This window comes from Marmota marmota, unplaced genomic scaffold (assembly GCF_001458135.2).
Source record: "Marmota marmota marmota unplaced genomic scaffold, marMar, whole genome shotgun sequence".
NCBI lineage: Eukaryota > Metazoa > Chordata > Mammalia > Rodentia > Sciuridae > Marmota > Marmota marmota.
The window spans coordinates 13972396-13985265 of record NW_026000082.1 but is presented as its reverse complement, the minus strand read 5'-3'; the positions used below and the strand labels follow the sequence as shown (position 1 = coordinate 13985265).

Below are 12870 nucleotides of genomic sequence, written 5' to 3'. Positions count from 1 at the left end.
TAGCTGTAGCTATATAGTGCACTAATAGAAAACACTTTCCTATTCAGTTTCAGCCTTTTATGCTGAATGCTTTAACAAGAAAATCCAATTCAATGCTCATATCTGGACTAAATCAAAATTCCTTGGGATGTCAATTGGGGTGCACAACATAGGGCAAGGTAAGTTTGTGGGCATTGGGTGGACTACAGTGTTAGTAGGAGTTTGTATACAGTCTTCGAATACCTGATAGACACCTGTCTAGTAAGGGAAAATGGCTACAGAAAGCCATACTGCATGCTATTGGGTGCATGAAAGCATATGTACTGGGATGAAGACAGGGGTGGGATACAAAATAGGTTACTCCTAAATCAAATGAAGTATCCATTAGGCAAACTACAAAGCCTGTGGCCAGTTGACACTATTAATCAGAGGTTTTATTCCTTCTCTCCCCAGGCTGTGTCTCATGTCTAGACTATGATGAGCATTACATTCTCACATTCCCCAATGGTTATGGAAGGCAAGTAGAGCCATTTCCATTTCCTCTGATCAGCAGAAGATCCCACCAAATCCATTCCTTTCCTCATAACTGTCAGCCTTACCTGAGAACTTTTGATTTTCCAGGTCTATCCTCACAGTGCCCTGGGTGGAACTAGGAGGAGAATGCAATATTAATTGTTCCAAAACTGGTTATAGTGCAAATATCGTCTTCCACACTAAACCTTTCTATGGAGGCAAGAAACACAGAATTACTGCTGAGATTTTGTAGGTATTTTGTTTTTCTCAGTGCTATTCCATTTTTCTGAAATACTTCCTTTTGTCTTAAACTTCTTTGTTAGGGATTATTTTAATTGTTTTGTCCTTTTAAACTTGTAGTACATCTCTTACTAAAATCCCTTATGAAAAGGAGACCTAGAACTCAGGTTCATAAAAGTCAGGGGTAACTGATGAGACCTGCTTCCTCACAACCTGATTTGCAATGGAAACTGAAAGAGGTCTTCTACCTTTTCCGGCTAACCCAGACCATGGATTCTTAAAGATTGGTCCATAAACTAGTCCTTAACAGCAGACTTTGTGAGTGTCCCCTGAGTGTCTCCCAAGTCTTCATAGTCCTTCCCTTTTCTGTGCCTTTGCTAGGGGGAAAGCAGTTGGGTGGGTTCAGAGCTTGCCTGGAAGGGGGAGAATGCAGTGTTGTGCCACTGGACTTTTCTCTGCCTTGGAAGGCCTTTTGGGAACAGTGTCAGATGGAAAATACATGACTGGTAAACCAGCTTTCCAGGGAGATGACTTAATGTGGATAACTAAATTGGCACCCCAAAACATCTTGAGCAGGTTAGGTCCAGGAACATAAGATGAAGTTTACAAAGAATCAGTAACATTGTTGGATCAGAAAATATGGCAGGGCTTAGACAGCAACATGAGTCACTGCTAAAAAACAGGAAGACAATGGAAGCAAGTTACCCTCTTTTTGAGGTAGCCAACCCAACAGGAACTGTTAGCTCAACAGAATTTTCTGCCAATTAGAGCCATATGTAGTAGAATACCTTCAAAAGTTGTGAGCTCGCTGGGCACAGTGACACATGCCTGTAATTCCAGTGGCTTAGGAGGCTGAGGCAAAGCCAGCCTCAGCAACTTAATGAGGCCCTAAGCAACTCAGCGAGAGCCTGTCTCTAAAAAAAACAACATTAAGAAAGGTCTGGGGATGTGGCTCAGTGGTTAAGTGCTCCTGGGTTCAATCCCCAGTAAACCCCAGTACCCCCCCACACACACCAAAAAGTTGTGAGCTCAAAGAGCTCTTTGTGAAGTCGTTTTATTCAGGATTTGAGCATCAGACAAAGTTTGAGCATCAAACTTTTTGGTCTTTGGACCCCTTTATTATATCCATCAATATTTTCATGAGAAATTAAAAGATTTTAAAATATTAATTTTAAAATTAGATTTTTTTGCAAAAATAAATTTTCTAAAACTTTTAAAATTTTGTGAGAATAATAGCTTTTTATGTTTTGAAAGTTTTATAAATCTTCAATATAATTAATAGAATACAGGTGGATTCTACTATCTGCTACTTCTATTCTGTTGCTACATATTGCATAGTCTTTGGAAAACACTATACACTTGTGAAAAAAACAAATGGAAACAGCAAGTAACATCTTATTATGAAAATAGTTTTGACATTAAGCACTCCCTCCCTTATAGGGTCTTGGAAACCCTTAAGGGTCCCCAGACCACACTTGGAGTCATCGCATAATAACCTTCTAATCCTGGGATTTTTTCTTTCTCATTGTTCCCTTTCCCCCCATTTTCATTTGTTTCCAGCAAGGGATAGCAGTTTTCATCTCTCTGCCTTGGCTTTTTTTTTTTTTTTTTTTAAATTTCTGGTCTCTTTTAGCCTCAGTTTATGCTTTGTCCTTCCTAACCTGGCCTATGCTATTAAATTTATCTGCCCAAATTCCATATCTGCCAGACACACCACTGTGGTGTCAAGTAAAGGCCTGTCAGGGCTTTGGAGGATCCTTGTTTAGGAAAAGAGCCAAAACTATTTGATCTAGAGATTCCTTTAAGCCTGGGGAGAAAAACTATATACTAGAGTTAAGTTTCTTCGCACCAGCAGTTTTGCCCTTGACCCCTGGTGCCCACATGAGCTCACCACACACTTACCACCTAGAATCTCATTGGTGAGTGAGTCTAGTAGGCTGTGAACAGTTGGAGGGCAGGCAATGTGCCAGGTGCCAGCACCTAGCACAGGGCTCCCTTGCCTATCTCACACCTGTTGCTCATGGGATCTGTGGCTTATTAGCATCTTGTTTAGGGCCCCTTTCTTATCATTAGCCTTGAGAAGTCTAGTTCCATTAAGCAATTTTTACCAAAAACCTCACAGTTGCTCTTTTATGTTCTATGCTTTGACAGTAAACCATGCTGCCTACAAAAAAAAAAAAAAAAAATTGGTAGAATAATTCCCAATTTGACACTAACACAAATATTTCCTTTTATATTTAGTTCTCCAAATGACAAGAAGTCTTTTTGCTCAATTGAAGGGGAATGGAATGGTGTAATGTATGCAAAATATGCAACAGGGGTAAGAACCTATATTTTGCCACTTGTCTTTGGCTACATTTAATTTCAGCCTATCCCTTTTCCTACTTTTCCATTTGAAACTTTAACCACCAATACCACCTATAGTGTCATCTCTTCAGGGTGAGCTTTACTCTTCCTTCCCCTTCCTCCTTTCCAGCAGTGCAGGTAATAGAATGATTTTTACTTTTCTCTCTTTACAAAACACTTGAGAATAATAATATATGTAAAACAGTGCTTGGCACATATTGAGCACCCTGTGTTAGGTCTATCATCTGAATGTGTGCCATGTTTGTAAAATGGGGTGCTAACCAAATTTGAGTGTGTGTGTGTCTACACTCAAAAACTAATAAAATTAACTAAACTGCCACCAGGCATTCAGAAATGAGTAAGTAAATGAGTCCCACCATCAAGGAATTTTCCCTCTGTATACCACCCATGAAATGTTCTCATTAAGCCATGAAGAAAGGTGGTATAAGGATAACAGGAGGAATCTGTGAACTGGATTTCAGAGAATTTGCAATGTAAAAAGCACACGAAGATTAATTGTGATGAGTCTGGCTTCCTAGGAATGATGACCATACATGTAGCAACATAGCCACATTGAAAATATCTGTAGCCACATTTAAAATATCTGTTGAATTGAGCCTCTGCACTTAAAACATAAAATGGTATTATTTTAGCCTTAAGGCTGCATATAAAACTTATTAAGGCTACATCATTAACATACAGGAAACTTAATCTGTTAATTAAAGCCTTCTGTGAAGAGTTGACTTTTCCTCAGAAAACAGTTTAAACGATAAAATATCCTTTTAACCTCTCCTTTTCTAGGAAAATACAGTCTTTGTAGATACCAAGAAGTTGCCTATAATCAAGAAGAAAGTGAGGAAGTTAGAAGATCAGAATGAATATGAGTCCCGCTGGTAAGGAAAATTAGAACTTCTTTTCTTCAGTGGAAATTATGGCCTTGGGAGGAAGTGCTTACATCTGCCTCTGCAGTTGACCTCTTGACCCTTCCATGATCACATTTTAAATCTAAGGGAGGTTTTTCCTGAAATGCAGCGTCTCAGCTCCTCTGTTCTAATCCTTTCAATTTATAGTAAAGGACACTCAAGCCCTAGAGAGGGAAACTGACTCTCCCAGGTAGGTATAGATAGAACCAGAAGTAGAATCACAGGTCTCAGCTCCCCTTGTCCTTTCTCCTGTTGCTCTTGTTTATACTTTGATAGCTAACAGGTGGGTCTTCTTAGGCCCATTTCTGTATTATTTACTTCTGTGCCCTGTTGCCACCTTTAGGAGATTTATTATAACACTGAAGAGCCATTTGATTTATATTATTATTTTTATACAGTATTCAGAGGTGGCTCTAGACTTTCATTCTCAAGATTGTCAGTCCCTCTTGATCTCTCTTCTTTAGCCTTTGGAAGGATGTCACTTTCAATTTAAAAATCAGAGACATTGATGCAGCAACTGAAGCAAAGCACAGACTTGAAGAAAGACAAAGAGCAGAAGCCCGAGAAAGAAAGGAGAAGGAAATTCAGTGGGAGACAAGGGTAAGCCCCACCTAACTGCTATTCCCCTGTACCTTGAGTAGTAGTAATTCATTCACGTTTTAGCAAGGTGGTGAACACTATGAACAAAGATGATCACTGGTCCCTTCCTGAAACTCATTTCATCCAATGATGAGAGAAGGCATGGAATAATAAAAACTACCCTATAAAAGAATAGTACAAAACAAGCAAATAAATGAATTCTTCTTCTTCTTACAGTTATTCCATGAAGATGGAGAATGCTGGGTTTATGATGAACCATTACTGAAACGTCTTGGTGCTGTGAAGCATTAGGCTGAGAAACAAAAGTTTACACCCGATGACCAGGGCAAGTCATCCAAATTAAGCAACAATCTTCCTTTGGGAGAACCTATCACTCCCTTCTTATTGCAGTGGTTCCTATCTCAGGGATACTGGACTTTCTGACACAGATGAACAATTAAAGCTGGAAAAGCTTCCCTTTCTCTATGGCAGTTAAGATTTTGACTTCAGTCCTGAGAAAACAAGATATCTGCTCCTGTTCCAGACCCCATGCTTTGAAAAGTTTCACACTCTGCACTCTTGTTCTGCTGTTAAGACATGACATATAGACTCTTATTTCTTCGTTCATGTAATCTCTTGGGTTCTATATATACAAATATATACACACAAAAATATACCTGATGGCAGATTTTTCATAATCTTCCATCTATTGTAAATATTGGTTCCTCAGAGTTGTTTTAGAATATTAGTGCAATGTATTAAAATCAAGTGTTAGGAAATTTCATGGTTTCACTTATAACTTTTATTTTGGAAATGAACTATTATTAAATTGTATCTAAACCTGGATTACAGTTGAATTATATTCAGTGCTTCTTAAGGCTTCATAAAGTAATTTTTCCAACCTTTTTAAAAAGTGTATTTTTTTTTTTTTTAATCTTCATGTTTAGACATGGAAGCCAGTTATTTGGCAACCTTGAATATAGTAGCTTTTCACAAGAATTCTTAAAAATACTGGAGGGTCTGGCCTCCTTTTCCTCTTATCGTGCTGTTCTATCTTTTGTCCCTGCTAAGCTTTTTCCTTGTGTTAACACACATAAGGCTACCAACATTTCACCAAAAATATTTTATTGCCTTACAGTGTTTAATGTGTATTTTTAGATCCACACACCACACTGAAATAAAACATAATAAAAAGAATGCCACAGCAGCAGATGGCTCATTCTGAAGGGTAATACAGAACTATCTTTATTTAAAAATACATTTAAAAAAAAAAAAACAGGTATTAGTACCTAGCATTTAGGTACTAATAACAAATTGGTTACATAGGGCCTCTCAAGAATTGGATTCTCCATCTGAGATGACACAGGCCAAAGCTTCCCAAATAACTGCTTCAAATGTGTCAAATTCACACTTGTCCACCCTCTACATTGACCCTGTGTTGGTTAGTCTCAACAGAAAAGGAAAAAAAGTAAATTGAATTCTATGATGCCAGTGCAAAAAATTCAATGGAAGCCCAAAGGCAGTAGTAGTGTAACTCCATAAAATACAAACACATCTTTAAATACACACTCCTTCAGGCCAACGAGACTGCAGTTTATTTGACTATTTTATGGTAGGGGAGAAGGCTAAGTGTTGATGTGAAAGCCCTGATATCAGTAATGGGGATGGTAGAATCTGCCAGCAAAGGAGAAGGTGGCAGGTAGGCTAGCTGCATCACTTCACAAGAAGAGTTTGAATCCTCACCAGAAGGGGTGCCATCCCCTTCCGGTTCATACTTCCCATATCCAACAACCTGAAAGAGGAAAAGACTCAAGGTAAGAAATGTGTTGGCTATATTGTAGGCAAACAACTTGTTTAGAATTTCTGTTAACCACCCAAACTCAGTAAATGACAACCCTGGAAAGAAAGGAACTATAGTTTACTTAACCATACTCACATGAACACTGAGCATTTTACTTCCCAGTCCTCTGTGAGCCTTGAACCAGTTAACCAGGTCTGACTTTGAAAATGACTTCAGAGCTTCAATCTTATAGAGGAAAGGGAGATAGGAAAGACAGATTGATCCTGCTTATATCTGAGCACTTTGTTTTATTTTCAGTGTTAGCTCTAGCCTTCCAGAGAAGGATAGAGAGAGGATGAACCTCTGTGGCACAGCTTCATGTTTCATAATAATGATCTACATTAGCAGGTAAGCAAGACAGCAGATGTTATAATTACAACTCAGTACTGTACTCAACTAGAAACCCAAGTCTTTGGTGTCACATTTCATTTCTCTGGCTTGAGAAAATATAGCAACTACTGACGTCAACTGGAGTATTTTATTGAGCTGGGCTCCTTCTGCCTCACAGAGCAATGATGTCTTTGCTAATGCACTGCAGGAGAGCTACCTATAATCAGAGGTGGCACTGAATTACAGGATCCAGAGAGTTCTTTTTCATGGGTTCTATTATTTTGAGCTAGAAGTCATCAAAAAACCTATACAACTGGAATAAGTAAATCTGGAGGACATCAAGTCCAACTTTCTATAGCAGAAACCCTTTTTAATCCATATATATAATAAAACATTGAGCTTCTCTGAAAACAGGTAGTGGGAGGTAAACTTTAGCACCATACTCACATAGCCACCTTAGCTGGAAACTCAGTATTTGAATCAAGAAATGAGCAAGTGGCCAGGCCTCAACAAGTATCCCAAGTAGCACAATACTGGGATGCTTGCACTTGAAACTCATAGAATTAGGAACCCTCACATCAAGGCTGTGTTGGTCTGAAAATCATTACCTCGTGGGCAAGACGGTCAAAGAGATACTGTTGTGTCACCACTTCATTCCAGTTCCTGTCCACCTCCTCCCCAAGGTGGGTATCTTCACACTCTTTGAGCTTGATCAAAGCTGTAACCTGTTCCCACCAAAGAGACACTCAGGCATGACATCACATTAGTGTGCACAGCAGGAATTATAATCCTATCAAATCTGGCTTGTGAAGGACCTAGCCAGCATTACCAGAAGAGAGGAAGCTAGGGGGACATTATGATCAGATAAAGATGGAGCTATAAATCTCAAACCCGCTGGGCTTGGTGGTGCATACCTGTCATCCTATCAGCTTGGAAAGGTGAGGCAGGAAGATTGCAAGTTCAAGGCCAACCTCAGCAACTGGTGAGACCCCTGTCTCACAAAAGGCTGGGATATATAGCTTAATGGTAGAGTTCCCCTGGGTTCAATACCCAGTACCACAAAAACAAAAAACTGGCCAACACACTGTGAAAAACTGGTATATGGTATCTTGAAGGCTTGCATAAACCAAGACTAGACAGACCAGTGCAGTCACCTGGGTGTTGAATGCATCTTCAGTGAGGTTCTCTATCTTCTCTTCAAAGCTGGAAAGAAACTCTTCTATCTTCTTATCAACAATTTCAGAGCTGAAATAGAATATCTTCAATGAAAAGCAATCAGAGAGCTCATCTCTGGCAAAAGTCAAAGGAAGGAATTAGGACTAAGGCATATTTCCAAGAAAAAGACATAAGTGTTTTCTAAGACTTCCGTACTCAACCATAAGCTGAAGGAGGGAAGAGAATGGGGAAGAACCTTCCTATACCCAGCCCCCCACCACTAGAACAATTTCCCTAGTATCCTCATCCAGAAATAGCTACAGCCATACCTGACCATTCCAAAGCTGAGAACTATCAAGACCTTACATTTAGTTCCAGCATAAATGTCAAGTTGGGAATCATTACCTTTCTTGTTCTCATCTACCTAATGAAAAACATTGGCAAGTGCTGTCAATAAGACTTGAGCCAAGTCCTAAAGGGCCACTGGAACCCACATATCAGTCCTCATTATGGTCATCTACTGCCTCCCCTTCTGCTCCCCAGTGACTAAATAGAGCAAACCCTGCTTGTTTTAAGAGTTGCATGAGGCTTAAGGAAGTATCTGTAGTTCCCATTCTCCATGTCTAGAATAGGTTAGATCCATTTATTCACTGGCTTACTCACTTATATTTGGTTGCCTGAGTCCCCACAGTGACAGAGAATCCTAGAATCCCAGATGTATTCCGACAGGTTGGGTATACATGGTACCTATAAACAAAGTGAAAAGTTTTTGGGGCTCATGAGGTTACTGGGCTCTTCCTTCAGAAATTCAAGGGGGGAGGGTTTCTGCCCATATACTGGGTTCTGAAAGTCCTAAAAGATGACCATAAATGTGTATACAACTACTTAATTCTCTTGTCAAGGTGTGCACCCCTTTCCTGAACTAGGTACCACAAGTTAGCTTGCTTTCTTATTTATCTTGCAACTTGACCAAACTGAACACATGATCATAATCCAAGATGTAGCATATTTCAAAAATCTGACAATTAAGGCATGGAAGGACTGTGAAGTTCTGAGAGGCTGCAAAAGAAGCCCCAGACTCATTTGTAAAATTTCAGTACCCTTATCAGCAAACTTACCCAAGGGTCTGCTTGGTTCGAAGGAAGTCAAAACAAGGCTCTTCCATGTGCATCTGTAATTCAACACACTAACCATCAGCCCAGAACGCAGCAAAGAGACTTCCATTTTCTCCCCTCAAAAAAGTGTTCCACATACCTCCATGGTCCAGCCTCTCACTACTTTCCTCCTATATCCCTTTTCTGTGCTCTTACTGGGTAAGAATACTAAATGACTACCCCAAGTCACCAGCTTCCAAGGAGAAAGGCTGGGTCTCAGTGAACCCAGGCTCTTAAAAACACCTTGACTCACTTTATGCACTTACCACAAGCAGCTCCATAAGAGTATATTCTCTTAAACTCCTGGTACCTGACTGAAAAGACAAAGTGATCAGACAAACTAAATATCCAGTGGCTTACAAAACTTTTTAATATTAGCTATTCTTTTTAAAACTTTTTTTATAACTTTGCTTATTATTTTTTATTTGGTGCTGAGGATTGAACCCAGTGCCTCCCATGTACTAGGCAAGCGTTCAACCACTGAGCCACAACCCCAGCCCAATATTAGGTATTCTTAAGAACTACTTATTATCATCCCCTCTCTTCACCTCAAGAGAGGTAATCATACACTCTCCCTTCCCACTAACCTGAAGGTCTGTAAGAAGAACTATGCTAGACACCTGTAACTGCAGGTGAACATGGAGGTGGGTCTAATAATCCTGACCTGCCAGATCCTGCCTGGAGGACCTAGAGAACTCACAGGATACTTTCTAAATTTAAATTCAAGCATTTTAGTTCAAGGCCCTATGGAAGATAGCAGGAAATGGTTGGGGATCATGAAGGAATAGGACCAGATCTATTTCATAGGTAGAAACAACTGTTCATATAAAAAACATCCAAAACGAAAAAACCCTACTTAGAAGCCTCATCCTAACTACCCCAGAGAATGACAAAATATCTCAGAATGAAGATGGCAGGAGACAAAGACAGAAGATGGTTGCTTGTGCATGCATCTCCAGAGTCAGGCTCTTCTGAGACTCATTTCTCTTGATATTCCCACTTCACCAGAGAAAGAGGCCTGTGTGCCCTAGAAGCCCTTAATAATCAACAATGAGATTTCCTATTTTCTTCTAAGAAAGCTGCAAAAAAGAACCAGTGCATCAAGTTTCTATTGAAAATGCTCTCTGTGAGGAGGGAAATGGTTTCCTAAAAGCAATAGTTTGTGCTAAGAGATGACTAAAAGAAAGAAGTATCTTCAGTCTCACATGTGAAATCCTGCCTAGAACTCTGCCTCTGGGTTTTGAGAAATTAAGAGACATATAAGCAGGGCCAGGCTATACTATTTATGAAGTTTGGGACTGAGAGTTGGAACCTAGAAAGACTGCAGGTTGGTTTTTTGCTATCACCAAGCAGATACGCTCCACAGAGAAGCTGGGCCTCTAAGGAAAGACAAAAATCTATTCACCTAAATCCAAAACTACTGTGGCTCCTGAAGCACTCATTAAGAAGACTAGGGAAGCGAGGCATGGTGGCACATGCCTGTAATCCTAGCAGCTCAGGAGGTTGAGGCAAGAGGATCACGAGTTCAAAGCCAGCAGCAGCAAAAGCGAAGCACTAAGCCACTCAGTCAGACCCAGTCTTTAAATAAAATACAGAATAGGGCTGGGGATATAGCTCAGTGGCTGAGTGCCCCAGAGTTCAATCCCAGTATTTAAATAAAATAAAATAAAAGACTAGAGAAAGGCTCAAGTTCACCAACAAAAGATGACTGACATAGGTCAATTTACTTCTGACACCAGACCAGGGCAATGTCAGGATAAGACTCAGGCCTAGGGCCAGAAACACAATACAAGGACAAAAAAAAAAAAATTTTTACAAGGCCATGGTACTCAAACCCCAGACCAAGGACCTTCACAAGACCTGAAAGGTAAGAACTGATAAGGACTTCCTCATGCAAGAAACTCAGGACCACAGCAGCAGCTATTGGAACTCCAGAATTTGGGAAGTCAGATGTCAAGCTGGAGAGTTAGAGAAGATCCTTCTTATAGATTAGAAGTTGAGTGGGAGATTAACCACAGGCTAAAGTAGACCATGTGTTAAAGGGACTGTTGAAAAGTGCTTCCTTATTTTAAGCTCTTCCCAAGCCTCCAGAATAGTGTGCAAAGAATACAGATTCCAAGGACTGACCAGATAAATTGGAGACCAACAAATGAGGGACTCAGAACCTTGGATTTATCATCTATAAAGTGGAAGTAATAAATCCTTTCCCTCAGGTGTTTTGAAACCTTTATGGCTCATAATCATTCTTGTTCAGTGTATACTGATCGTTTGGCTAGGTTTACTTTTGTCTATTTTTCAAAACTGTCCTTTTAACAGGTCTATTTGGGGTTCTGTTAGGGAAACATGCAGGAATTTCCATCCATACTGCATCAGTTCTTCCAGATTCTAGATTAGTTGATTAATGGAGCAATATCTCATAGTAGAGAAAAGGCCCATTTTACTGATAGAAACAAAGTTTAAACGTAGTTGCTTCAAGAGGAAAAATGGCACAAGAAGAATTTAAGATTTGTGGTTAACTTACAGAGGTAACAAGAAGGTCACTGGGTCAGCTCATTCCAAGGTACTTTGGACCTTCCCCCAGACTTTCATGCCCTAAAGGTACTTATCCACAAGAATACAATGGGACCAACTGACCTGGTAGTAAACAGTGACTTCAGAGTTGGCATCACCCTTGTTTAGAGCTCTCACTTTGCATAAGTGGTGGCCACTGGGTAGCTCTACCACTTGGAATTGCACAGGCATTTCTTGCTCCAGGGGCATGAAATTCAGCTTACTGCAAAAGAATCACATGGGTTACTGAGGCAGTGCCTTTATTCACATACACCCTTCCAAAACCTGTGAAGAAATAGCCAGGCCGTTCACAATCCCTTCTGATTTGCTTTATCTCAGCCTCAAGAAAATCTATCATGGGTAAATATTTCAAATGTGAGTTTAGTAACAATTAACTGTGGGGCTTAATGCCCTTTTTCTGAACACATAATCCTCAAAGAGAAAATTCAAACCAGTACTTACTCAACAACATATTTCAGGAAATCCATAGATTCCTAAGAGGTAAAAGAGAATTACTGTATTAGTTCCTCTTGATTTATTTCACCCAGAACCATGTAATACCAATTAAGTCATTTCATTGATCAGGAAATCAACTGAATGATAATGTTTAATTATTAAATACTGACTGTGTATGGTGGAAAGGGAGGTACTATGATTGAACCCAGGAGCACTCTGCCTCTAAACTACATCCTTTGCCCTTTTTTAAATTTTTATTTTGAAATATTCTTAAGTTTCTTGGGCTAGCCTCAAATTTGGGGATGCTCTTACCTTAGCTTCTGAAGTGGCTGTGCCACCACACCCAGGTGAATACTCTTAAATGAACAGCTCCTCTTCTGGCTCCCTTTGCAATCTGCTTACCATACACTCCTCATTGGATCAAACTTACTTGTTTAGGGTGAGTGTATCCAAGTGGACATACCCCTGTGTTTTAGAAATCTGGGCCCAAGGACAGAGCCTGGATAGAATAAGCACTTATTCTAAGAGAACATATTCTCTTCCTCTCCAAAAATTTCTCCTACAAAATAAAAGATTTCTTCGACAAAATGAGGTATTTTCCAGCCATGGCAGCACACACCTGTAATACCACAAAGGACTGAGGCAGGAGGATCTTAAGTTTGAGGCTGGCCTGGGCAACTTACCAAGACCCTGTCTCAAAATAAAATAAAAAGTTCAGTGTCAGAGTGCTTACCCATGCCTGAGGCCCTGGGTTCAATCTCCAGTACCCATACAAAGACACAAAAGCCGGGGGTAAGGGGGTGTG

At 40.0% G+C, this 12870-nt stretch overlaps 2 protein-coding genes across 13 annotated transcripts in view; one reads left to right on the top strand and one right to left on the bottom strand.

Annotated features, from left to right (window-relative positions):
- Positions 1-5493, top strand: part of Osbpl9 (oxysterol binding protein like 9) — a 134772-nt gene extending 129279 nt beyond the window's left edge. For 6 of the 10 annotated variants that reach the window (XM_048815402.1, XM_048815400.1, XM_048815399.1 and 3 more), the window contains 7 exons: positions 48-158; positions 433-496; positions 601-741; positions 2974-3052; positions 3880-3971; positions 4466-4601; positions 4818-5426. In XM_048815402.1, the coding sequence (XP_048671359.1) occupies positions 48-158; positions 433-496; positions 601-741; positions 2974-3052; positions 3880-3971; positions 4466-4601; positions 4818-4892 (698 nt within the window). In that variant the 3' untranslated portion in view covers positions 4893-5426. Of the gene's footprint in view, positions 1-47; positions 159-432; positions 497-600; positions 742-2973; positions 3053-3879; positions 3972-4465; positions 4602-4817 lie in introns of all 10 variants that reach the window. The other 4 variants (XM_015485013.2, XM_015485012.2, XM_015485010.2 and 1 more) reach the window with 1 other exon arrangement.
- Positions 5494-6152: 659 nt separating this feature from the next.
- Nrdc (nardilysin convertase) overlaps positions 6153-12870 on the bottom strand; it is an 89007-nt gene continuing 82289 nt past the window's right edge. For all 3 annotated transcript variants that reach the window (XM_015485007.2, XM_048815396.1, XM_015485008.2), the window contains 9 exons: positions 12072-12103; positions 11694-11832; positions 9326-9373; positions 9024-9076; positions 8569-8652; positions 7905-7995; positions 7359-7475; positions 6517-6606; positions 6153-6372 (listed from right to left, as the gene is read on the bottom strand). In XM_015485007.2, coding sequence (XP_015340493.1) covers positions 6175-6372; positions 6517-6606; positions 7359-7475; positions 7905-7995; positions 8569-8652; positions 9024-9076; positions 9326-9373; positions 11694-11832; positions 12072-12103 — 852 coding nt within the window. In that variant the 3' untranslated portion in view covers positions 6153-6174. The remainder of the gene's footprint in view (positions 6373-6516; positions 6607-7358; positions 7476-7904; positions 7996-8568; positions 8653-9023; positions 9077-9325; positions 9374-11693; positions 11833-12071; positions 12104-12870) is intronic.